This window comes from Staurois parvus, unplaced genomic scaffold, assembly GCF_062004578.1.
Source record: "Staurois parvus isolate SC_StPar_1 unplaced genomic scaffold, SC_StPar_1.0 ptg000891l, whole genome shotgun sequence".
Classification (NCBI taxonomy): domain Eukaryota; kingdom Metazoa; phylum Chordata; class Amphibia; order Anura; family Ranidae; genus Staurois; species Staurois parvus.
Genome location: NW_028318687.1, coordinates 1,134,857 through 1,161,823, shown reverse-complemented (window position 1 = coordinate 1,161,823; position 26,967 = coordinate 1,134,857). Strand labels below are relative to the sequence as shown.

Here is a 26,967-nt window from a genome sequence, read left to right as displayed (position 1 = left end):
GCTGCATGGAAAGCCCTAATCCAAGACAAATGGTAATTTCCATGATTTCTCTGGGGTAAAAACTAGAATTTCAGGTATTTCCTTCTCCCCGGTTTCTAAGATCAAATGCACCAATGAATCCAGAGAAAAGAAGAGCTTTATTTCAGGCACTCGATTGTCTATTGGCTCAAGGAGTAATCACAGAGGTTCAGGTTTCAGAAGTTTTATTCAAACCTGTTTACAGTCCCAAAACCAAATGGGGATGTAAGGCCCATTTTGGACCTCAAGGGGCTAAATCCATTCCTAAATGTTTGATCCTTTTGTATAGAATCGGTTCAGTCAGTAGTGGCCTCCTTACAGGAGGGAGATTATTTTAGCGTAAATAGACATCAGGGATGCATACCTGCATGCTCCAAAAATATTAATTCCTCACCAAAAATTTCTGCAGTTTGCAGTAGGGGCTCAGCATTTCTAGTTCCTAGCACTACCGTTTGGGCTGGCCATGGCTCCCACAATTTTCACAAAAATTCTTGCTCCGGTGTTGGGGCTACTCAGAACTCGAGGAGTGTTGGTCACAGGTTATCTATACGATCTCTTGCTCAGAAATCAGTCGGTGACAGATCTGAAACAGGATGTGATCCTTACGATGCAGATCCTGGAACAGTTGGGCTGGGTGCTCAACCTCAAGAAGTCGGCCCAGGAACCAGTGCAGAGCCTGGAGTATTTGGGGATGGTCCTAGACACTGTTCAGGCAAAGGTATTTCTGCCCCCTGGGAAATGTTGCACCCTGAGGAACGAGGTTTGCAGTTTGAAGGCAAAGAGGTATCTTTCAATTCGCATCTGTATGAGGTTGCTGGGGAAGATGGTGTCCTCGTTCGAAGCTATTCCCTATGCTCAATTCCACTCCATTCTGGAGTTACATTCTGTCTGTTTGGAACAAAAAGAGATATGCAGTAATCTAGGGCCGGAATCTGTCTCCAGAAGTGCGGCAGAGCCTGAATTGGTGGTTGATAACTCACAATTTGGAGAAGGGAAGATGCTTGCAGCCAGTGGTGTGGAAGTTGGTAATCACCGATGCAAGCCTTTCAGGTTGGGGGGCAGTTCTGGAGGAGGCTACATTTCCGGGAACATGGCTTCCACGGAAAGGGTTCTTCCCATCAATTTCCTGGAACTTCGAGCAGTGAGGCTGGCTCTGAGGTATTGGACATCCAAGCTTCAGGGTTGGGTTGTAAGGATTCAGTCCGACAATACCACAGCAGTTGGGCGGTACCAGGAGTTGAGGTGCTCAGAAGGAGGTGAACTACATTCTGACCTAGGCAGAGTGATATGTTCCAAGTCTGTCAGTAGTGTTCATTCCAGGTGTGGAAAATTGGCAGGTGGATTATTTCAGTTGCTGTCAGTTGATTCCATGGGCTTTGCATCTTGATGTTTTCAAGGATGGGGTTGCCCGGATGTAGATCTATTGGCATCCAGGTTCAACAACAAGGTCTGTGTTTTTGTGTCCAGGGTAAGGAACCCTTGCGCAACAGGTCCGCACTTTTTTACGTATGTGTATGGCTCCTCCTGTCAGGTTGCCTTTTGTGTCATTGGGACCTGAACTTGGTTTTGGAGGTTTTGCAAAGCAACCATTTAACCTATTGGAGAGATTCCACTGGTCCTGTTGACTTGTAAGGTGTTGTTTCTAGTGGCAATCACTTCTTCAAGAATGGTGTTGAAGCTGGCAGCTCTGTCTTGTAGAGAACCATTTCTGATTTTGCATCATGATAAGGTGTGTTGTGACCTCATCCGTGCAGAAGGTGGTTTCTGGTTTTCATCTCAATCAGGGCATAGTTCTGCCTTCATTCTTTCCAAGCCTTCGTCCGCAAGAGAAATATCTCTGTATACCTTGGAAGTGGTATGTGCTGTAACTGTCTTCTTGAAGGCGACAGCACAGGTCAGGAGGTCAGATGCTAGAGGGGCCTAGGAAGGGGCAGGTGGCATCCAAGGCGACTATTTCTCATTGGATCCGCCAGTTAATAATTCAAGCATATGGTTCGAAAGGACAAGGTCCCACTTTTTGCGGATGAGAGTACACTCCACCAGGAGTGTGGGTACATCTTGAGCTACCCACCATCAGGTGCTAGTTGCACAATTTTGCAGGGCAACTACATGGTCTTAAATTCATACATTCACAAAGTTTTACCAAGTGGATGTCAGAGTCAGAGGATTCAGCCTTTGGCTGCAGAGTGTCACGTTCAGCTGAGTAGGACCTTTGGGATTGATGGTGGTTGTTAATATGGTGTCACCCAGCCCTTCCCCCCTCCACTGCCATATTTGGCACTTTTTGTATGACAAATAGTTGACCTGGATGCTGCCTGTCCATCCTGGGCCCTTCTGGCCGCACAAACCAGGATTCCTGATCTGTGCCACCAACCAAGTCTTTCCCCTGCCGCTTGTGCACTAGGAAAAAAGAAAGGCAAGACACTGTCCTGATGCAAGTGAAAAGTAGAAACCACTCTAAGCAAGAACAATGAATAAGGATGCAACATCACCTTATCATGATGCAACACGAAGAACGGCTTCTTACATGAAATGGCCGCCAGCTCTGACTCTCTTCTTGCCAAAGTGATGGTAACCAAAGAAGCCACTTTTTGTGTCAAAGGACCAACAAAGTCTCTCAAATTGGTTCAAAAGGTTGCTTCTGCAAGGACAGCCAAGACTATACAAGTACAAATCAAGGAGTGAAAAACAGTGGTCTCTTTGGGGGAAAAATGTATAGAGCCAAAATCTGACCCCTAACGGTACTTAAGGCCAATTCCATTTCCCCTCCCAAGAAAAAAGGACAGGAACCTTTCAAGAGCACATTTCTGCGGGTGCCACTCCCTGGCTTCACACCAAGCAAATAATATTTCCAGGTCGTGTAATGAATGCTCCCTGGTGCTCAGGAGAAAACCAGACACAAATCCCCCTGATCCTTCCAGACCTGGGCTTCAATAGCCAAGCCATCAATCTTAGTGATTGTAAAGCAAGATACATTATTGTACCCAAGGCAATATGTCTGGGCGGACCAGACGTGTCCAAGTAGCATCCCCTGCCAGATACTATGTCTGTGTACCAAGCCTTCCTGGTTTAGGCCAGGCTACCACTATTTTTAGTGTTCCCTCCTCCCGGATCCTGCTCGAAGACACAGCAATGGTTGAATTGGGGGAAGGCAAAGATTAGGGAGAACTGGTCCTTTAAGGTGTTACCAGTGCATCCACCCTTATAGCCAGTGGGACTCTCAACCTGGGCACAACCTGTCTAACTTGTAAAACCTGGAATCCAGTAGATCCACATCTGGAGTGGCAGGCTGGCAGGAACGTATCGGAATGCAGGGACTCCCCTCCCAGTATTAGCCACTGACGACTGGGGGAAAAAAACTCTTGCCAGTTTTCTGTACCTGGAACATGTACTGCCAACAGAGATGGCACATGCTATTCTGCCCCAGACAGAATGTGGTTCACCTTTTCCTGATGCCACTCCTGGTGCCGCCCTGGTGATTAATATACGCCACTGCTGATGCATTGTCTGACCGAACCCTGACCACAATCTGTGCAACTCGTTCATCCAATAATCCAGAGCAAGGCGTACTGCCCGAAGCTCCAAGATATTGATGGCCAGTATTTTCTCTTGTGGAGACCAAGTCCCCTGAACTGTACCCACCTCCAAATCAGCCCCCCAACCGGAGAGACTGACATCGATGGTTACTATTTTCCATATCCCTGGAAGGAAAATTACCCCTTCTCCAGATTCTGAGCAACCACCAATTCGGACTCTGGAATGGTTGGATCTTCATGACCCAGACAGACGGAATGTTCTTCTGGAGTAGAACTGCACGTAGGAAAGTTTGTCAATGTAGATATCATTTCTTCATGCAGAGACGTATTGAAGGATACCTTTTTTGCTTCTTATACTTAGCTTTAAACTTGGAACTGACCGTGCATCCACCACACTAAATCCTCAGCAAGCCCAGCACCGAGGCTAGGAGCTTTGTGAACATTTGGTGGTGGGGGGGGGGTTTGTGGCCAGCCCAAAGGGCACTGCGATTCTTTACTACAAATAGCAGGAAACCTTGATGAGCCTGAAAATATTGGCACATGAAGATATGCGTCATTAAGGACTATGGACACCCGAAATCTGCAGAGAGATCAGAGAGACCACCACTGATCAGACCAATCCCATCTGAAACTGAAGGTCATCTAGACTGACTTCTGTTGCCTTGAGATCTAAGATAGACCTCACGTCCCGTTTGTTTTTGGGCCCAAGAAACTGTCGAGTGTCGTACAATGATGGGCCCATAACTTCTGCACCAAGGGAAAGTGCAAGGCAAAAGTCTGATAACTCTTCGACAAACAGATAAAGGTCCCAAAAGGCATACTTACTCTATTAGGTTTCTGCCGCTGAAAACAGAGCGAATCACGTCAGACTGCCCTAGCATCCTCTTCCCGAGATACTTTTTAAAACACAGCACCTGATATTCCCTGGCTGTTCCCCTCCAAGTACAAACCACGGCTGACCTTGCTCAGCTTCTGAGTTCAGAGGAGTTCAGACGAGATCAGGCATGTGTCCATAAGACACACAAAGCATGGCTCAGCCCTGCTCCCATCTCCCTCCTCACTGGCTGTGATTGACAGCAGTGGGAGTCAATGGCTCCTACTGTTGTTTCAGCCAATGAGGAGAGAGAGAGACCCGGGAGAGCCGAGGCTGCAGTGCACATCGCTGGATCGAGATCGGGCTTAAATAAGTATTAGGGGGCTGTGGGGGTCGCCACACACAGGTTTTTTACCTTCATGCATAGAATACATGAAGGTAAAGCGCTTTCAACCTTTACAACCACTTTAACGTGATCAGTCTTAAAAATTATTTAGGATAACAATTCAGAGGTGCTGATACAGTATGCCGCCTGCTAGTTCTTCTTTGCTAGATGTGTATCTTAGGCAGATGTTGTGATGCCATGTACAACCTAGGCTCAGGATTCAGTGGCTCCACGGGGACATAGGAATTGTTTTTGTTTTTAAATCAATCCCTAACAGGCACCACAAGAAGTGTTTTCTTGGGCACCTTTTTAAGTTAGGTTGGGTTTACTTTAATGCTGTAGATTTAACAAGCGTTTATCACGCTCTGGGAAATTATGTGGCTAAGTGCTGCAGATGCAGACTTTATCTTGATTTAGAGAGAAGTTGGGTCTCTGTATTCTGCCTGGAATTAGGATTCAGTGGGGCTCCACACAGACACAGGCATCATTTTTAAAAGAGCAGTGTGTCCAAACCTTTTTTGGGCATACTTTTGTTTAGGGTTACAGGAGTACATTTATTATTGTGCTCCTCTGACCCAGAGTCAACTGATAGTGTGCCTGAGTGACTGGCCCTGCCTTTTGGCATGTAGCTGAGAGGTGGAGCCAGCTGTGCCTGCATATCCCAAGCTGAGCGCTGAAGGAGCAGAGTGGAGTGCAGTGACTGGTCACTGCTCTGAGTAGCCTAAGAGCTGACTTTTTGTTTTTTTTTTCGTAATCCCAGATTTCTCTTTTTAGGCCCCGTTCAGACCTTGCGCAGTGGGAACGAGCGGTTTTATTTTTTTTGCTTTAATTGACTACCCTATGCTTGCTTGTTGGCCAAGAAAAGCTCTTGCTCCTTTTTGGGTGACAAGCTTAGTGTGATTTTTAACAGCATGTTTTGCCGCGTTTGTCATGCAACAATCGCCTCAGAATCTCCCTGAGTTTGGGTGGCCATTAAAGAATAATGGCAGCCAAATGTTCCTTCTGACTGATTTAGAATTACAGGCAGAAATGCTGCAATTCTGCCTGCGATTTCTAATTACTTTGTGTACGGGACCTTTAAGACCAACACAGGTACTTTTTATGCCAGTGCTGTTACCTAAGGGCGGGTTAAGTTCACTTTAAGATTGCAAACCCTTTTATGATTTCATCATTTTCATTGATATTGAATGTGCCAATGCTATCATTTTTGTCCACGGTTCACAAACCCTAAATCCATCATTATCTATCTGCAAAGCTTTCACAGCCTGTCTGCTTGCTGGAATCATGCTTCAGATGAACCTTCGATCTGTTTGACCTTGTAATAAATACTTAAAGCTATTTACTGTGGATGCTGTCTTTTTTTCTGACATGCATTTCCTTGCAAAAGCTTCATTTGGTGGTTTTTTGCAATCAATAATATATCCATTTGCTTGTAGGATTGTTACAGCTGCTCAGAGGGATATTTTTATGAATTGTCTCTTGGTTAGTCTGTTTTATTTTCGATATGTCTGGTAGCTGAATGATTCCGTCCACCGTGGTGTAATCTCTCTGAGCTACAATCTGCCACCTTTTATTTAAAAGCAGTGTGTTGTTGTGGAGCTAAGAGACAGACGGGTTTAATATTAGATTCTGCTGTAAAGACATCATTTGTCTGGCATTGACATGTGGACAAAGTTACTGGCAAAAACAGCTCATCTTGTGTTTTACAGCATTCAATGTTCAGACAGCTAAAGCAATCCATCTTTTTATTTTTACAGCCATTCTGTTTGCTCTATTTTCTAATATGGTAGTACTGGATAAAAATATATTGGTTAACGTGTATAAACATAATTGCACATCAAATCATGTATATGTTGTGTGCAGAAATGTTATCATTGATATTTGATGTTTTCCATCATCATTTAGCTAATATTCGTACAAAAAAATATATCGGTCTTTAAAACAGTACTCAAGTCAAAACCAAAAAATGAATATATTCCAGCTTACCAATCCTTTATGTATGGTGGTTGCACTAGGTTTCTTTTTTTCACCATCTGTTTTCACCTGGTGATCTGGCCAGTAACGCACCTCTTGTATTAGAGTACCCCCACTGGATGAATGAGCACGGGGGCTTATTTAGACCGCACTATTGTTAGTTTTGGGGGAGGGGAATGTTGGATGTACTAGCATATTTAGATATACTAACAAATTGAAGCCAAGCTCCAGTGAATACTTTATAATCAGTTACAGCAAATCGTTTTTTGTTTTCCTTTTGCATAAAAGTTTTACAAAAATACAGTAAATGCTGAGCATCTAAGAATTGGTAAGCCGCAATATAAAAAATGTTTGGGTTTAATACCACTTTAAATTGTGTTCAAGAAACAGCTTAAAGGGGCTGTTCATGCAGTTGCCAGAGCCTGGTTGGTAACCAGTAGGACCGGATCCCAAGTCACATCAGCTTTTGGAATCCACTCCCTCACCCATGGGGAAAAAACAGTATCTAACCGCTAAATATTAGGACTGTAATCTTGCTATAGTCTAAGGATTCCTACAGTGGCTCCTCATTAGTCTACATTAGGAAAACAAAGTATCCAGCACTTCAGTAGCTGCAGTTGGGTTTGTGCAGAACAAGATTTACATAGAACATTGTTTACCTGATACCCATGAGTGTAGGAGTGGATTTCAGGAGCAACACCAACAATTAAAGTGTTTTGTGTTGGTGCCCAGGAGCTCAGTGGTTAAATTGTTCTCACTTTCTGTTCCACTGACCTTGTGGAAGGCCTGAAGTTAAGGGATAGTCATTCACCGGGGAAAGCTGACACCTGTGAGGTTAAAACCACTCTCCACTCTATCCAAACATAAAAAGAAAAATTTAGCTAGAGCTCTATTTCCACATTTATTTGAATAAGCTTTGATTGTGATTTTCAGTGCTTGCACAAGATTATAGTAGCAAAAAATGTTTGGGTGCAAGAGTCAGCTAAAAACCACATCTGTGTTGTCTCCTCAGGGCTCCTCCACAAGTTAGAAGACCCAACAGAGATGTAAAGCCTTTGCGGAAAGAGTCTCCAGCAATACAGGCTCATGGGCCAGTGGGCAGAGCCCATCCTATTTCAAAGAATGAGAAACCTTCAAACCGAGACAGAGATCTCAGAGGCAGAGTGAAAGATGACAAGGTAAAAATTGTGTATATTGTATTGTTGCTTTTTCAGAAACTGTAAGAGCCATTTCACACAGGTGGCAAAGCTGATCAACTTCCTTGTTTTTATCGCTGCACGACCCGCCACCTAAATCCTGATTTTGCAGCCAGATGGTGTAGTACAGGCCGTGTCAAATGTATACATACTCTCCCTTTTAGGTTAATAGGACTATGCCGCTTGCTTTCAGTTGCAGCCCAATATTTCAATACAAAATCCACCTTGGTATTTACAAATGCCTCCGGAACGCCTAACAGCTACTGCTCTGCCTTCCACTAAAAGCAATCCACAGAGGGGTGGTGGTGGATATGGTATACTTGGACAGAGGGGTGGTGGTGGACGTGGTATACTTGGATTTTGCAAAAGTGTTTGACACAGTTCCCCACACACGGCTAATATGTAAGGTAAAGTCTACGGGCTTAGAAAAATCTTTATGTAAATGGCAGAAAACTGGCTAAAAGATCGTATTCAGAGAGTAGTGGTTAATGATTCATACTCTGAATGGTTTATGGTTGTCAGTGGTGTACCCCAGGGTTCAGTGTTGGTACCCTTACTTTTTAATATATTTATAAACGATATAGGGTCTGAGATTAAAAATCCCATTTCAGTCTTTGCAGATGACACCAAGCTGTGCAGTGGAATAACGTCCTTACAGGATGTCTCCAGCTTGCAAGCCGACCTCCAATGCACTGTTTAATTGGGCAACTGTGTGGCAAATGAGGTTTAATGTTGATAAATGTAAAGTTCTGCACTTGGGGGCTAAGAATATGCATGCATCATACATACTGGGGGGGTACAACTGGGGGAATCAATGGTGGAGAAGGATCTGGGAGTTCTGGTAGATCACAAGCTTAATAATGGCATGCAATGCCAAGCTGCGGTTTCTAAAGTGAGCAAAATCCTCTCTTGTATTATTGTATTCTTGCTGGAAAAAAAAATATTTTAAGCAACAGACAGCATGGATTCATGAAAGACAGAAGAACTCTTCCACACTTCTTCAAGCCTCAGGTCTGTACCTAGATGGACCATTAGTTATGGAGCTGGATGAAGTAAACAATAAACTACAAGTGCAGGTTGCCATACATGGGTTCCACTGAGAACTACAAGGCCCTCTGTCATGGTGGTAGATGGAACTTTTAGTTTTTTCATTCACAGATACTTTGTGGCAGCGCTGCCATTGCCAAATTCAGGAATATACATGATGCTACAAGGAGAAGAACCCTGCAATGCAGATAAGGGGGTGGAGGGCCGTTAGAGCATGGGGGCTGCAGAATGCGACCATGCTACATGTATCCTAAATATGTGTCACATGAAAATGGTATGAAAGGTGGAATTGGCCACTATAGTGTATCTTGTCCAAGGAACAAATGTAATAAATTGCAGCCTACTTGTACGTTGAATATAGTAGATTCACTTGTTTTCTTTTATCGGGCTTTTTTTTTCTTTATTTTCACCTGCGATCCTACCAGTAACTCACTTCTTGTCCTAGGGTGACGCAACGCTCGCTTAATATATTGTATTATTGTATCTGTGGAGGAGCAGTGTTGTCACTGGGCTTTAATAGCCTTCCCCTCCCCTCTTCTCTGCACTAGATTGGTCCTGTAGTCATCAGATATTGTTGGTGACAATGTAACCGATAAGACTGCAGAACAAAAATGTATCGGTTGACAAGATTTATGTCAGGGACAAAAAAAGGTGTGGTTTTTTTTTTGTTTTTTTTTTGTTTTTTTAATCCTCAAACCGATACAGCACAATGCTTATTTAAAGTTGAACTTCGGGTTAGTATAATCTAGCAGTGCACCCTTTCCTCACTGTAAGACCCTTTTAACATGAAAGGTCTGATCAGGTCTGCCTGTCCGTTTTTCAGGTGGACCTGATCGGGCCCTTTATTCACCCCTATGGACTGGCAGGTGTAAATGGATTTATGTCGGATTACATCCACCTACCTTCAAACTGATCCCGTCTGCTAAATAAAAAAATTATAACAGGATCTGTCCCCCTCCATCTAAGTGGATTGGATCAGAGGGGAGTTGGGTGTAAACAGTGAAATCCATTTACATCTGACCACCCATAGAGCAGAGCGGGCTTTGTCCTTGTCCACTGCATAAATTGAGCGGACAGAGACCTGTCATCTGCCTGCTCTGCTCTGATCAGCAGGGGGTTAGCGGACAGATCCCTTGCTGAACAAAACTGAGTCTGCCCCCTGTGAAAGGGGCCTAAGGGTTAAATGCTTATTTATTCTAGTGGGATAGGAATAAGCACAATACTTATCTTATTTCTTGCTCCACTGGCCGCCAACATTCTCCTCCGTTCTCTGATGCTTCTGTATTGTAGATGGGTGTTTGGTGGTGTTTGCAGTGTGTGTGTGTGTGGGGGGGGCACTTCAAGGTTAACTTACACTAACCTAGAGTTCAACTTTACCAGAGCAAAAGGGACACAATAAGTGGATTTATATATCCTTTGTCTTATCCCTCTAAACACTCTATTCCAAAAATGCATTTTTAAAAGATATTTATTTAAATTATTGTTTCCATGGTTGTTATCCATGGAAACCACGTAGTCAACAGGAAAATGCAAAAATAATAGCCTTTGTTTAGCATTACTTCTCACAGGCAGAGGCCTCCCTGGAAAAGCTTAGCAGCATTTTTACAGTAATGACATAGATTGTTATTTACTACTAGCAGAAATCTCCCCTTCCTGTTCTGTCTATGGCATAGCCTATTGCAGGTGCGTGTTGCCATAAATTGATGACGCTGCAGAACCATGAAAAAAAGGGAGAAACACGCAGCATATTGATCAGTGCTGTTTAATGATTCCCACTTGCCTAGCAGCATCTGCTGTACATTTCGTGTATCTGGCAGGCCTGTGGTTGTGTTCCTGCAGTATTTCCCAACGATAACATCAGAGGAGACACACAGAAGGCATGAAAAAACAGAATTTTATATGATCAAGGCAGCATTTCCAGAACAAGCTGACTTTATAATACTTGCCTCTGTTTGATTTTTTTTTTTTTCATTTAATAATCCTATAATAATGTCCTAAACGTTTGTGAACATATCTGAGCTGCAGCATTTGCTTTGTCATACCTGTATTGAACAAAATTCTTAGAGAGTCATAAGTATCAGATATTCCACTGAGTAATGTTTTTTATTCATTTACAATTGAATTTTGATATAACCTGTTCAAAAGACATTTATAAAGACTTTTTTGACTCCATCAGTCCGTAGTTACTGTAAATAGTCTTTTTGAAAAAGACGAATATCATCATCATAATCAACATCCTCCTTATCGTTACTCCCCCTAGGAGGGGCATTTAAATCTACCAGTAACAGTGTAGTGCAGAAGCTTGACTGATTGAATACAGAATATATAAAGATTGTACAGTTCAATTTTAACATATATGATGAATTTAAAGTGGTTCTAAAGGCAGAAGGTTTTTTTTTTTTTTTTACCTTAATGCATTAAGGTAATAAACCTTCTGGGTGCAGCTCAGCCTCCCTTTATACTTACCTGAGCCCCATCTCAATCCAGCAATGTGCATGAGATCTGTGACTCTCCCTAGACTCTCTCTCCTCATTGGCCCACACAGCATTGAGAGCCATTGGCCCTGCTGCTGTCAATCACACCCAGTGAGCCAAGGAGGAGAGAGTGGGAGGCATGGCTGAGCCATGCTCTGTGTGTGAATGGCCAATGTCCGTTCATAGGAGTGCAGCTCAGAGCGAGCCTGCTCGAGTGCTCCATAGCAAGGGCCTGCTATTGGGGAGCTTGGCAGGGAAGGGGAGCCAGGACTGTCAGCAGGGGACTCAAAAAGAAGAGGATTGTTTGTTTTGTGTTTTTGTTTTTTTTTGTTTTTTTTTCCACTTAAAACCTTTTGGATTAAATTTTAATGAAACTGTCACACTGACTCTTTAGGGCAAAATGACAATATATTTGTAAAATGCACCTCCCCCCACCCCGAACACCCTGGTACCCCACTTGCCAGCACAGCCTCTGCCGCAGTGCTGGCAAATAGGCACTAAGATTAGTGTGAGACCCTCTGCAGTGTCAGATTTCTTAAAGCAGAACTCCAGGCAAATTTTTTATTTTCGCATGCAGCGGGGCTGAGCTCGCACTGCATGGGTTAACTGCTTGTTTTGTCCAGGAGCGCAAAGAAACTGATCCTAAGATTTTCCGGAAAACAGTGCTCCACCACATCCAGCAGTGGACAGTTCCTGCTGTCCTTGCGTCAAGAGCTGGTCTGTGGGTGTTATGACATCAGGAACAGTCCATTCAGAAGACCTCTAGCGTGCGGGCGGGGGGGCGGAGCGGTGGGACCATTCCTGTGCTCGGAGGATTCGCGGATTATCTCCGCTCTGCAATCCCTTAGACAAAAACAAGCAGTTAACTCATTCAGTTCGGGCACAACCCCACTACATGGAAAAGTTAAAGATTTTTGTCTGGAGTTCTTCCTTAAAGTCTAAAAGTCAATTGCTCGACCTGAGCATTGTTACAATAATGGGGGAGAGAAACTACTCTCCTTAGCATCTAACACCAGCTGACAATAAGGATTTTAATGGCCACTAAAACAAGGGCAGGAGCGCAAAGGTGATGCTGGCCAGGTGAGTATTAGGGATTCGGTGCTGAGGGAAAGACAACCCATCCGATTCCAACTTTATTTAAAATCAAACTAACCTAATGTACCACAACATTATTGGAGGATTGTTATGTGGACAGATGAGACATTCTACTTTTTAGCAAATGTACACAGTACTGTGATTTATTAGTGGAAGACAGGCAGATGAATGAAAAATCAGCCTCCTCCATTCATAGATCATGATCAGGTATAGTACAGCTTCTTTGAATGAAAGAGACAGGCAAAAAAGGTGGGCATAGTCTGCACTCTTAATGATTGCATATCACAGGTCCCTCGGCTGTCTTCGCCCCTGCTGCATGGGAAGATTGCAGAGGCGGGGATACAGGCTTGATCACTTGTGATGGGAGCAACACCTCGGTGCTTTAGGTACAGAGGTAGTGATTCCTTACCGGCAAACGGGCACCCTATTAAGCTGACCATACAGTAATAGATTTCACCATCTAACAGATTCCTCTGTCCACACTATACAGCATGGATGAACAAATCCTCTTCTGAGTTTATTGTATTCTGACAACCAATGCCAGCGGCTGTCAACATATAGTGAGCATTGCCTAACAGTGACTGCATCTACTTTGCTGCAGTCACTGTTCTACCTTGAAATATCTGCCCAGCTCCTTCTATTTTTAATTGAAGAATGTAGGGCCATTTCTCAGAAACTGAAATTCAGTTAGAGTATGGCCAGCTTTAGTGATCGGTCACTGGTGATTTTGGCATTTTGCTAGTGGCAGTCTTCCATCAGCCTTAATACCTTAGTAAAAATTTTTGGTCAGAATGGGGCAATAGTGTGTGCGCCTAAAGTACATTTTCCTAAATTGAAATACTATATATTGTTTTGACAACAGGGTCTCTTCTATGTTTGAGCATTCATTGGTACTGTCATTAGACGTGCATGTTTAGTAGAAGAATCTGGCTCCTAGACTTGGTTTCCTGCTAAATTTTATAATTACATTTTCAACATCTGCCATGACTGGCAATCTTATGTTAGGTCTCAACTGATTGGTTACAGTTGGTAATTTACAGAATTTTTATAGTATTTGCCCAAATATACTTAACATTTTACAAAGTGCACACAATCATGTTCTTCCTAACCCACAATGGCTTACAAACTATTGTGCACTCAAGCACTTGAATATTTGAAAACCAATAACTACCAGAATGTGTCAAGTTGCTGGAGAAAACTCACAATACCACAAGAACTTGGGTTTTAAATTCCCATGAGCTCCATTATCTGCAACTCTGGGCTAAAAAGAATCTTCGTGCCGGACCCCTAACCCCTGTCTACTAGCCGATCATTAGTTAAAAAAAAAATAGCTTACCGAAGTCTACTACAGCATAACTATTAATGGCATTCCTTAAAGGAGTGGAAAGCTGTACTTAGGGTTGACTGACCAGTCTGTAAGCCTTCATGACCCCGTGAGGACCCTTTTGAGGGCTATCAGATTTTACTCTTCTGGCATCCATAACAGGAACCAGTGTATGCACAGCAGACCGACTGGAAGATAAAAACACTAGTGAAGAGCTAGGGGCAGGTACATTGGGTAGATAATTTTTTTCAACTAGAGATGAGCTTTAACTAAACAGTACTTACCACTAAATCATATCAAGTTTAATTATCTTTAGAGCACATTTGAGAACATTAAAGGCTCCATTCACACTTGTGCAACTTTAGAATAATGCGATTTTCATTGCGACTTTACAGTGGGACTTTGACTTAACTTTGGATGGATGCAACTTTGGCTTAGACCCAGAATGATTGTTCTGTACTGTACAAAGTCGCACCAAGTCACATGTATGTCATTCAGGTGTGATTTTGGAGGGTTTACTTTGAAGCCTATGGCCCTCAAGTCGCAAGGAAGTCAGACAAAAGTAGTGCAGGAAACTACTTTCAAGTTGCTGTGACTTGAAGTCACCCAGATATGAATGGTACTCATGGGGAAACATGGGGTGCAACTGTTCATGCAGCCGTGGACCCCAAAGTCGCATGACAAGTCGCAAAAGTGTAAATAAGCTCTAAGGGAATTGATCAAAACTGGAGCAGCTGTGCATGGCAACCAGTCAGCTTCTAGCTTTCATTTTGAAGCCTAAAAAAAAAATACGGTTGTGCTCAAAAGTTTGCATACCCTGGCAGAAATTGTGACATTTTTGATATTGAAAATATGACTATTAATGCCAGAAAATGCTCTTTTATTGAAGGATGATGATCATATGAAGCCATTTATTATCAAATAATTACCCTTCTTCCTCTCCTCTGAGCTACCCACCATCATTCTTGGGGATTTCAACATCCCTGTCAACCTTGACAACCCGGACACAGCCCGTCTCCTCCACTTAACCTCCTCCTTTGCACTTGCACAGTGCATACAATCCACCACCCACTCCGACGGTAATATCCTTGATCTTGTCTTCTCCAACCGCTGCGCTCCCCACAACCTCACTAACACCCCCTTCCCTCTCTCTGACCACAACCTGATCACCTTCTCTATCTCCTCGTCCTCCAACAAAAACCCCTCCAAATGTCACACTACTACCAGCCGTAACCTCCGCAACCTTAACCCTGCCCCCCTCCACTCTGCAGCTGATCAACTCCACGACCGCATCCTCCCCCTGTCCTGCCCCGACTTGGCTATGACTGCCTACAACAACGCGCTGTCAGCAGCCCTTGACTCACTAGCGCCTTTAACCACACGCAACATCAGACTCCGACCGCTCCAGCCCTGGCAGACTGATCACACCAAAACCCTCAAACGACGCAGTCGTGCCCTGGAGCGACTATGGCGCAAAACAAAATCCCAACAAGCCTTCACCTGCTACAAATCTGCCTTCCGCACCTACACCTCCTCCCTCCACGCAGCCAAACAAGCCTACTTCCTGACCCTCATCAAGGCCCTCTCCTCCAATCCTCGCCGACTCTTCTCCACCTTCAACTCTCTACTCTCTCCACCCCCACCTCCACCCAGCACCTCACTCACCGCCCTTGAGATTGCCAATCACTTCAAAAACAAGATTGACACAATTCGCAAGGACATTGCCGCAACTCACACGCCCTCTCAACCCGTCCCCTCTCACACAGCTACCCCCTCATCCCCCCCCCCCCCTCGACATTACCCGCAGGGACTTCGTCACTGCTCAAACTCCCTCCGACCCCGTTCCCCCTCACTCGGCTACCCCCTCATTACCCCTCTCCCACGGCCCCACCACTGCTCTGACCTCCACTCCCACCCCACCCTACATTCCTCATACTGAAGCTCCCCCAACACTCCACACCTTTGACCTTACTACCATTGAGGAAGTCTCCAAGATCCTCTCTGATGCCCGCCTCACCACCTGCCCCCTCGACCCTATCCCCTCACAATTCCTACGACCTCCCTCCCCCTCCATCCTACGCTCCCTCACCCACATCTTTAATCTCTCCCTCTCCTCCGGCACTTTCCCCTCCCCACTGAAGCATGCACACATCACCCCCATACTTAAAAAGCCCTCCCTGGACCCCAATGACCCGAACAACCTCAGACCCATCTCCCTGCTCCCACTTACATCTAAACTCCTCAAGCGTCTCGTCTACACCCGCCTATGCTCTCACCTCAACGACAACAACCTCCTCGATCCCCTACAGTCCGGCTTCCGCCCCCTACACTCCACCGAAACCGCCTTACTCAAACTCTCCAACGACCTTCTAACCGCCAAAGCTAATGGCCACTATTCAGTGCTCCTACTCCTTGACCTCTCTGCGGCCTTCGACACAGTTGACCACCCCCTCCTCCTCAAAATACTACACTCCCTCGGCCTCCGAGATTCTGCTCTCTCCTGGCTCTCATCCTACCTGTCACAACGCTCTTTCAGCGTTACCTATAATGCTACCACCTCCCCCTCACTCCCCCTCTCTGTTGGGGTCCCTCAAGGCTCTGTCCTTGGGCCCCTTCTCTTCTCCATCTACACCTCCTCCCTTGGCCAACTCATACACTCTCACGGCTTCAACTACCACCTCTATGCCGACGACACACAAATCTATCTCTCAACCCCCCACCTCACCCCTTCGGTCTCTGCCCAAATCACACACCTACTGAGCGACATATCAGATTGGATGTCGCTCCACTTCCTTAAACTGAATCTCTCCAAAACCGAGCTCCTTGTCTTCCCCCCAGCCCGAACCCCACCCCCCATTGACTTCTACATCACATCCAACAACGTCAATATCAAACCCGCTCTGCAGGCCAGAGTACTTGGTGTCATTCTGGACTCCAACCTATCCTTCCAGCCCCAAGTCCAATCTTTAACAAACTCGTGCAGACTCCACCTCCGCAACATCGCCAAAATCCGCTCGTTCCTAACCCCAGAAACCACTAAACAGCTCATCCACTCCCTCATCATATCACGACTCGACTACTGCAACTCCCTCCTCACTGGCCTGCCTCGCCGCTGGCTATCCCCGCTTCAGTTGATCCTGAATACGGCTGCCAGACTCATTCACCTTTCCAACCGCTCCATTTCCGCCACCCCCCTCTGCCAATCCCTCCACTGGCTTCCGATTGCGCAACGGATCAAATTTAAAATCCTAACACTGACGTACAAAGCTGTCCACCATACTGCCCCGAACTACATCACTGACCTAATATCCAAGTACCGCCCAACACGCACACTCCGCTCCTCACAAGACCTCCTTCTCTCTAGTTCCCTGGTCTCCTCCTCCCATGCCCGCCTCCAGGACTTCTCCAGGGTGTCACCCATCCTCTGGAACTCCCTGCCCCAACCCATCAGATTATCACCTACTCTCCTCTCCTTTAGGCGCACCCTGAAAACCCATCTCTTCAGGGAAGCCTACCTCACCCCCTGCTAACTTGCTGACCTCCTCCACTCTTCCTACCACTCCATCCCCCACAGCTATCTCCTCCTGTACCACTATCCCATCCCTTCTAGATTGTAAGCTCGAAAGAGCAGGGCCCTCGATCCCCTCATGTTTTGCATTGTATTGGTATTGTTCTGTCACATGTTCTGTCCCCCTTTGTAATGTACAGCGCTGAGTGAACTATTGGCGCTTTATAAATACTGTATAATAATAATAATAATAATCAAATAGTTGTTTGGCTCTGTGGGAACTCGCTTCAACTGGTAGAGCTTTTCTTGTTTAAGCACACAGCAACTCGCTTCTTTAAGGGCTTTTTTGCCCACTTTTATTTAAAGAAAGTTCAAATAACACAAATGCTTCCCACGCAGGGGTATACCACCATCAAGAAATACCAACATAGATTCAGCCTCCTGGCTTGTACACAGTTCACTGTCTGTCTCCTGCAGACTCTTCCCAAATTATGGCCACTAGCACACAGCTAGTCTGGCTTTCACCTGACTCCAAGGCAGAGACCTCCTGTCTGCCGGGGTGGAGCCCTCCTGACTCCATCTGCCGGGGTGGAGCCCAGAACCATGGTTAGGCCTCTACAAAAAGGCCTGCACACACCTGTGCAATCAGTGTGCTGGGGGTTCTCAAAACACGGACCCCGGATTAGAGATTTCATCCCTCCCAGATCTCTTTGAAATCTCCAGGCTCCAGATCCCAAAACAGACTTAATGAATATATGAGGAAACTGAAAAGCCAGTTTCCTCTGCAATATATCAACTCTCTGGCGCCCCTCAACCTGCCTGGTTGAGAATCCAGGGTTTTCAGCTTTATTTTGACCGTGGCAGGACACCGCACTGCCACAGGCTCCTTTTTAAATCATAACAGAAATCACCCAAATGGCCATGATCAAAAGTTTACATACCCTGGAATGTTTGGCCTTGGTACAGACACACAAGGAGACACGCACGGGTTAAAATGCCAATTAGAGGTTAATGTCCCACATCTGCTGCTTTTTTAAATTGCAATTAATGTCAGTGTATAAATAGTCACTGAGTTTGTTAGTTCTTACGGGGAAGCACTGACTAGGCTAGATACTGAGCCAGAGGGATCAGAAAAGAACTGTCAAAAGTCCTGCGTAACAAGGTAATGGAACTTTATAAAGCACATATTAATTATTTTTTATTAGTCATAAACCTGTGTGAATAAACTATGTGTAACAGTGTTGGTAAACCACAATAATTAATTATATATTTATTTATATTTTAGATTCACATTTTATGCACATATTTATTATATGCACATAAATTATTTACCATAGTAGCTCGCAAACACCATTATATTTATTTTGCAAAGAGCTGCTGCTCGCCCTCAAAATGTGGGTAAGCCGTTGGCAAGTAAAAAAAAAAAAAAAAAAAACACTTAAAAAAAAAAAAATTCTCAATATGGTATTTGTTTTTTTTACATTTTTTTAATTATTTTTTGTAATACTTTTATCAGAATAGTACAATGTTAACATTGTACTATGGTGGGGGGGAGTGATCACAGTTTTTTTTTTTTTTTTTATACACTTTGCTTTGCAAGAGAATTAAAGATCATTTCTCCCGCACTGCAAAGCTTGGTGTCATGAACCTAACTCATTCCTGAACTGTCATGAATGAGTTAAGTTTTGACAGCTCAGGATAGTGATCTGCGATTGACTGGATCTGCTCACATGGTACAGGGTGCTGTGATTGGTCCCATGTATCATGTGACAGCTGTGGGCCACGCACAGCTCACTAGGAAGAGGAGCAGAGCTGTTGTGAATGAGATTGATTCATAACAGCCGTGCTTACATTGTGATCTCATAGCGATCACATGACCACCAGGTTCCATTCACCGGCATCTTCATTCTGCTGTGTCCCCTGCACACAGCAGTTGCAAGGAGGGAGCGCTGCACGTCCCCCTGTGTTAGTACAGCCAGAGCGACGTACGGGTACGTCACTTTGGCTGTACCTGCCGCAGTACATGGCGGGCGGGAAACAGTTAAATAAGAAATGCAGAGCAAAACATTTGTAAGAATGTGTTTGTATAAATATCAGAGGCGATCACATGACCTCTGTTTTCATCTGCATAAGGAGCTTGGAGAGGTGGAGGTGGCGACTGCGAAGAGGCTGTCAGCGAAGGCAGAGAAACAGCAGTATACTGCTTTTCCAAGAGAGGAGCTATGCAGGGAGGCATGTCAGCAGAAGTCTGAATATTGAAGTATAGGCAGTCTGTGCTCCCAAGTAGAATGCAAAGAAGTAAACTGACCACTCTGGGATGAGTGTGCTTTAATGCCCTGGTGTGATCAGTATGAATTAGGAACAGCGGGGATTTCACACAAAGGAAGCAATACAATGAGAACTGGATACTTTTTTTAAAACAAGTGAATGGTACCAAAGACACACATCCGAATTATGAAATATTGGGGAAAGAAGCTGATCTCATGTATGTATGCTTTACTTTTGGGAAATCCCACCCCTATTGTTTTTATTTGGTGCCTTGATGCGCCATGTATAAAGGGGGGGGGGGGCATTGATCAGTGTGTGATGACTCAGTCTATGGGACATATTTGTAAAGCAGTGCATCTGACGTTTGCCAAACATACACTGCAGGTAAATCTTCCAAGGTCATGTGTTTTTAAGTGACTGATTATTATAAGTGAATGTTTATTGAAGTCACTGCTTTAAAAATATGCCCCTACAGTTGTTTTATAAAAAAGGACCGATATTATTTTATCACTTTCTACTTTATTATATTCTTCTGTTGCCATTCTGAAGAACTCGACTACAAGTGTCATTCCGTAGGCCAGCTGTTATGGTAAATGATATGCAACTGCACCGGCTGCACCACCAACTCCCTCTTTAAAAAACATGCAACCTAAAATTGATATGAAATCATTTTGGTTTCACATGGTAAATATTAGATTTGACTCCTGAAAGACTAGACTATTGAGAGCCACAGACTTGTTTTTTTTTTTTTTTTTTTAAATTGCAGTTTGCAAGTTTTGGTTTTAATTTTATTTTTTTTCTGGGTTTTCAAGTCATTTGAAGTAAGTTTAAAAATTCAAAGAACAATTGATTGATGATATTCTAATTTGATTGCTATTTGATTGAATTTCTTTTTCTTGGTACCTCACTTGATTGATGTGAGGATGAGGATAATAAAAAAAGCAGAAACTTCTATTGCTTTAGTCTGCTTTGATCCTAACTTTCTTATGCAAGATGAAGACAAAATTCCACATACTTTAAAGGTACCTGTTTCTAAAAAGAATAATTGTCTGACTCTTGTTTAAAGTGTTTGCAAAGCTATTTTTCAGTATGTTTTGGCATCATGTCTCTCTGTATATAATTTTTAAGCAAATAATGTGATCAATCTATTACAAAGTTTCTTATCAAGATCCTGCCAATAATCGCACTTCCTGATGCAGGTTGACAACTCCAAGCCACTGTCTCACAATTGAGAGCAGTGTTGTCAACTTGCTGTATGCATGCTGGCTGATGAGCTGCCTTTTTGAGAGACCTGACAAGCAGCCTAACGGCCAACTAATGAAGCGCACATGGCAGGCTGACAAATCTGATTCTGCTAATTGCATTCCTTCAATTTGGCCTTTGGTCTACCTATCAGGTCTTTTTAATTAGGAAGGACTGCCACTTTCAAAGGACATATGCACACCCAGTTTATACAACTAGGCATATTTCGGTGTCTGGAGGTCAAAGATGGCATGTACAGCCCACTGCCAGCAAACTGTCAATCCAAACAGCGGTAGCAATGCTTATCAGAGAGGTAAATGCATATCGCATATGTCCCAGACATGGACTTTCTGCAGTTGGGACATGTGTTCCTGTATGCCAGTGTTTCTCAACTCCAGTCCTCATGGACCCCCAACAGGTCATGTTTTCAGGATTTCCATTATTTTGCACAGGTGATTTGATCAGTTTCACTGCCTTAGTAATTACCACAGCTGTTTCATCTGAGGGAAATCCTGAAAACATGACCTGTTGAGGGTCCATGAGGACTGGAGTTGAGAAACACTGCTGTATGCATAGAACCTGTTTGAAGTACTGCTTAAATGTGTGTACAGCTGCTGCAAAAATCAGCCTGCCATTTATTTTGACAGGCTGCTGACAGTGGGTTGTACTTGCCACCTGTGATTCCAGGCACCAAATACTACTGTGTTTTGTTCCATTTTTTTTTTTTTTTGGGCAAATACGTCCATTTGTATGAGCCTTTTAAAAAATAGCAGCCTTGGCCTTTCTCTAAATAGGTTACTTGTAAAGCGAAGTAATTATCTAGGTATTTTGGTCTTTTTTTTTTTTATATATCTTTGCTAATGTATGGGTTGGGTGTGCATGTTGTTGTTGTGTTTTTTTTTTTTTTTTTTTTTTTTTTATACAATGTAGGAAGAATAATTTATTTTTGTGTGCATATGAGATGATTGTAAAAATAAGCAGCCAGACTGCAGTTTGTGTGGATTTCTGAACACGGTTTTGAGAGAGCAGCTCATTAGTGTGTGTGACTGGCATGCAGGCACACTGATTGAACAGCAGGCTTGCTTAGCAACCAGCCACAAGTGTCAGCAGAAGTGCTACAGACAGCACCGCCGTTCCGATCATTTTCAGATTCTGCATAAAGGATTCTGCCCTGCGGGCTTTTCTTGGTGCCTTATTAATGTCTTGTAGAATATAGACTTTATTTACTTCCTTTGTGGTCTTGTGAGCTAAATAAAAATGGCTCTTGCTTGCTAGAAAATCATGCTGTTTAGATTTCCCTGTACCTTAAGCTTTGCCTAAAAATAGGCTTGCAACCTAATTATGCAATAAAGGATAAAAATGTATTTGGCAGACACTGTTATATGAGCAAGAGTGTCAGAAGTCTGCAGTCTGATTCATTTACTGTGCTAATCTTCTGATGTTTGATTCTGTATCAGGAAAATAGGATGCATACATAAAAAACTGTCAGGCTTTTTTAATAAAGCAGTGCAAGGAGCAATTATGTGCAATATATTGCAACTACGTGTTCATATTTAACCACCCTTCATTTTCCAGCAGCCAAGACCGTTGGCTTAACTTTTGCTGAGTTGTACCAGCAATGCTAACATTGCACGCCAATATGTAAATTAATAATCTTTCTTTATTAAAATAACTAACAGGCATAAGCTCTGTTGTGATGTGTTTTGTGCTATGCTCAGCACTATGTAGTATGGAGCCTAATCTCACCTTGGGAGGCACCTACATTAAGGTAAAAAAACAAAAAACTTATTGTCAGTTCATCTCCAAACCCGCCTCCCCCTCAAGCCCCTCCTTATATTTCCCGATCGCAATCCAGCGTTCTGCTCTAGCTCTATCCCTCCTTATTGTTTTCAATGAGAGCAGTGGGGGGAGTCATTGGCGCCTGCTGCTACCAATCAAATCCAGTGATGATGAAGCAGGGTGCAGGACCAAGCTGTACTGTGTGTCAGATACACAGAATGAAGCTTGGGATTGATCCCACACATGTGCCACCATAAGAAGCGGTTTCCTTTGGTGACACATGCAGAAGAGAAGCCCTGAGCTCCAAAAGAAGAGAATCAGGGCTGCTCTGTGCAAAACCGTTGCACAGAGTGGGTAAATATAAAATGTTTGTTATTTAAACCTTTTTTTGATCACTTTAAATCCAGAGTATCTAAAGGAAGATTCTATTAATTTTACAAACAGTAAGCATTTGAGTTATAATTGTAATATAGTAACAATATTTTTCCTTTAGTGGCCATCTGTAGTTTAGCAAATGTGATTATAATTGTATCTATTAAAGCAACTAGACAAATGAACTAATAATTGCCATTCCATTTAAAATCCCACTACTGCCAGGTTAGATGGAGTATGCACACAATGTAGTGCTAAGAGTCAGCAGACTGGTGCTGTTAGGTGGGGGGGCAGGGGATGTTCCAAACCGTGTGCAGACATAGACAGTACAGGTAAAGGTGGTCAGTGCAACAGTGAGTGTCCGGTGCACAGTGGTGAAATGCGTCTTTATTTTCTTGACAGGTTTGCTTTGTTGACCTTGTGCATAGGCTGCACGGATAGTAAAGAACAATTAAACAATGCCTAAAATACAGATGGCCACTAAAGGAAAAATATTGTTACTATATTACAATTATAACTCAAATGCTTAGTGTTTGTAAAATTAATAGAATCTTCCTTTAGATACTCTGGATTTAAAGTGATCAAAAAAGGGTTTAAATTATTAAGGCCTATGTCCATGGGTTTTTTTTCACCACAAGTGGGTTTTGCACACCCACACAAGTGTTTAGGAATACAAAACCCACTTAAAGCAGGTCAGAAGTAAGCCAGTGAATTCTGAATGATCTCAGAAGTATCTCAAACTGAAATACCATTTACTTTTATCCCAAAGACCATTGATACAGGCCCTTTTAGCAGTGAGCAGAGCTAGTGTACTGAGTCTCTCTCTTGTTCTCTTGTTCTTGCTCTCTAATATCTGTCTCTCCACAAGTTTTCTTACAAGCTCTAAAGAGACTATCCTCTCAAGTGCTAGCGTCTTGTCTTCAACATTTGACACTTATGGGAATGTAAAATGCTTTTGTTTCCAATTACGCTCAGTTGTTCTTCTGCTGTACCTATGTCAGGAACCAAAGCATGTAGCAGTGGATGCAGGTATTCAACACTGCCAGGTATTTTTGAATGCTGAAGACTTAGAGGTAAGAATTAATTGAGATTTACTAAAACTAACGTGCAAAATCTAGTCCAGCTCTGTAAAGAAACCAATCAGCTTCCAGGTTTTGTTTTCCAAGGTTAATTAACAAGGTGACGTTAGAAGCTGATTGGCTACCATGCACAGCTGCACCAGATTCTGAGCGCACCAGTTTTAGTAAATTGTTATCATTGTCTGCCATTGCAGGTTCTAAGCCTTTTAATTTTTTTGGGAAGTGACAGAGTGGCTTTAAGGTTTGTGGGTGGGTGGGTGCAGCATGCTGCGGCTATAACTCGCACACAGTCCAGGTACAATCAGAAGAGCTTGCATTGTGCAGAGCATGTATTGCAGTAAAGGCAAAATAGTTCGCAACAAACCTGGTGGGAGAGGGCCCAACTAGGAGGACTCACTAATTCCAATGTGTGTAGTGGAGCAGTTATCATCCGAACTTACAACGTCTGTCTGGAGGGGCAGAATGCGGCCTGGCTGTCTCGTTCTCAAATGAGAAGATGTCCAAGGAAACTGTGAGCCTTAAGCTTTCTCTTCTCATCTGAATCCTTTTCCCTGCTGCTAATCCTGTTCTTACACAACCCACATGCGAAAGTGAGACAAAACCTGGAGAGCATGGACTTAAAGAGACTCTGCTGACCCAAGATGGCCACCAAGGAACCACCTGGATGCAATGCAGCCAACCAGACCGCTGCCCCCAGTAACCAGGAAATCCGAGAAACCAAGTTCCCCTGACTTCCTTTCCAAGCTGTGATGCCGCTCTACCATCTACAGTGCTGGAAGCAGACTGCTTCTTCCTACAAGCTGAACTCCAGGCAAGTGACTAAGCACACTGTTGAAATACATACATGGGAACTGTAGCTTGCAAAACGATTTTTAATTCTGCATAGTCAGTTTAAAATTCCAGATGCCTTGCCAACCAGGTTCTTGAACACCAATGCAGCAGTAGCACAGCATGGTCAAGAACACAACCTTGAGACCACTAGTGTGAACAGTCACACATTCATGATGTCACCCTTTTGTGACTCTGCTCTTTCCTCCTTACAGCATATTTCTGTTCTGCCCATATGTGTTGCAACAAAACTTAACCGCCTCCTAGAGCTGACGCTACCTCTCCCATCCAGATCACTGTTTTATGAAGTATTACAGTGCCTTGAAAAAGTATTTATACCCCTTGAAATGTTCCACAATTTGTCATGTTACAACCAAAAACTGTAAATCTATTTCATTAGGATTTTATGTGATAGACCAACACAAATTGGCACATAATTGTGAAGTGGAAGGAAAATGATAAATGGTTTTAAAAATGTTTTACAAATATCTGAAAAGTGTGGCGTGCATTTGTATTCAGCCCCCTTTACTCCGATACCCCTAACTAAAATCTAGTGGAACCAATCGCCTTCAGAAGTCACCTAATTGGTAAATAGAGTCCACCTGTGTGTAATTTAATCTCAGTATAAATACAGCTGTTCTGTGAAGCCCTCAGAGGTTTGTTGGAGAACATTAGTGAACAAACAGCATCATGAAGGTCAAGGAACACACCCGACATGTCAGGGATAAAGTTGTGGAGACATTTAAACCAGTGTTAGGTTATAAAAAACACATCCCAAACTTTGAACATCTCACGGAACACCGTTCAATCCATCATCTGAAAATGGAAAGAGTATGGCACAACTGCAAACTTACCAAAACGTGGCCGTCCACCTAAGCTGACAGGCCAGGCAAGGAGAGCATTAATCAGAGAAACAGCCAAGAGGCCCATGGTAACTCTGGAGGAGCTGCAGAGATCCACAGCTCAAGTGGGAGAATCTGTCCACAGGACAACTATTAGTTGTGCACTCCACAAATCTGGCCTTTATGGAAGAGTGGCAAGAAGAAAGCCATTGTTGAAAGAAAGCCATAAGAAATCCTGTTTGTAGTTTGCAAGAAGCCAGGTGGAGTACACAGCAAGCATGGAAGAAGGTGCTCTGGTCAGATGAGACCCAAATTGAGTGTTTTGGCCTAAACGCAAAATGCTATGTGTGGTGGAAAACTAAGATTACACACCACCCCCACCGTGAAACGTGGTGTTGGCAGCATCATGTTATGGGGATGCTTTTCTTCTGGAGGGACAGGGAAGCTGATTAGAGTTGATGGGAAGATGGATGGAGCCAAATACAGCAAATACAGAGCAATCTGCAAAAGACTTGAGACTGGGGAGGAGGTTCACCTTCCAGCAGAACAACGACCCGAAACATACAGCCAGAGCTTCAATGGAATGGTTTAGATCAAAGCATATTCATGTGTTAGAATGGCCCAGTCAAAGTTCAGATCTAAATCCAATTGAGAATCTGTGGCAAGACTTGAAAATTGCTGTTCACAGACGCTCTCCATCCAATCTGATGGAGCTTGAGCTATTTTGCAAAGAAGAATGGGCAAAAAATGAATTCTTCTACATGTGCAAAGCTGGTAGAGACATACACAAAAAGACTTGCAGCTGTAATTGCAATGAAAGGTGGTTCTACAAAGTATTGACTCAGGGGGACTGAACACAAATGCACGCCACACTTCTCAGATATTTATTTGTAAAAAAATTTGAAAACCATTTATCATTTTCCTTCCACTTCACAATTATTTGCCACTTTGTGTTGGTCTGTCACATAAAATCCCAATGAAATATATTTATGTTTTTGGTTGTAACATGACAAATTGTGGAAAATTTTCAAGGGGTATGAATACTTTTTCAAGGCACTGAATAGAGAGCTGATATCAAGATCAATTCAGAATTACACAAGTTCCATTTAATGAATTTGTGTGTTCATTTGGTGTGTTTGTCTTTTTCTAGAGTCTAGCTTTAATAGTTTTTTTTCTTAATCTGTAG

The 26,967-nt window shown here is 43.4% G+C and overlaps 1 protein-coding gene across 1 annotated transcript in view; it reads left to right on the top strand.

Annotated features, from left to right (window-relative positions):
- The window catches only part of KATNAL1 (katanin catalytic subunit A1 like 1), a 174,534-nt gene that overhangs the window by 32,909 nt on the left and 114,658 nt on the right, over nt 1–26,967 (top strand). The window contains exon 4 of the mRNA XM_089656145.1: nt 7,740–7,905. Coding sequence (XP_089512271.1) covers nt 7,740–7,905 — 166 coding nt within the window. The remainder of the gene's footprint in view (nt 1–7,739; nt 7,906–26,967) is intronic.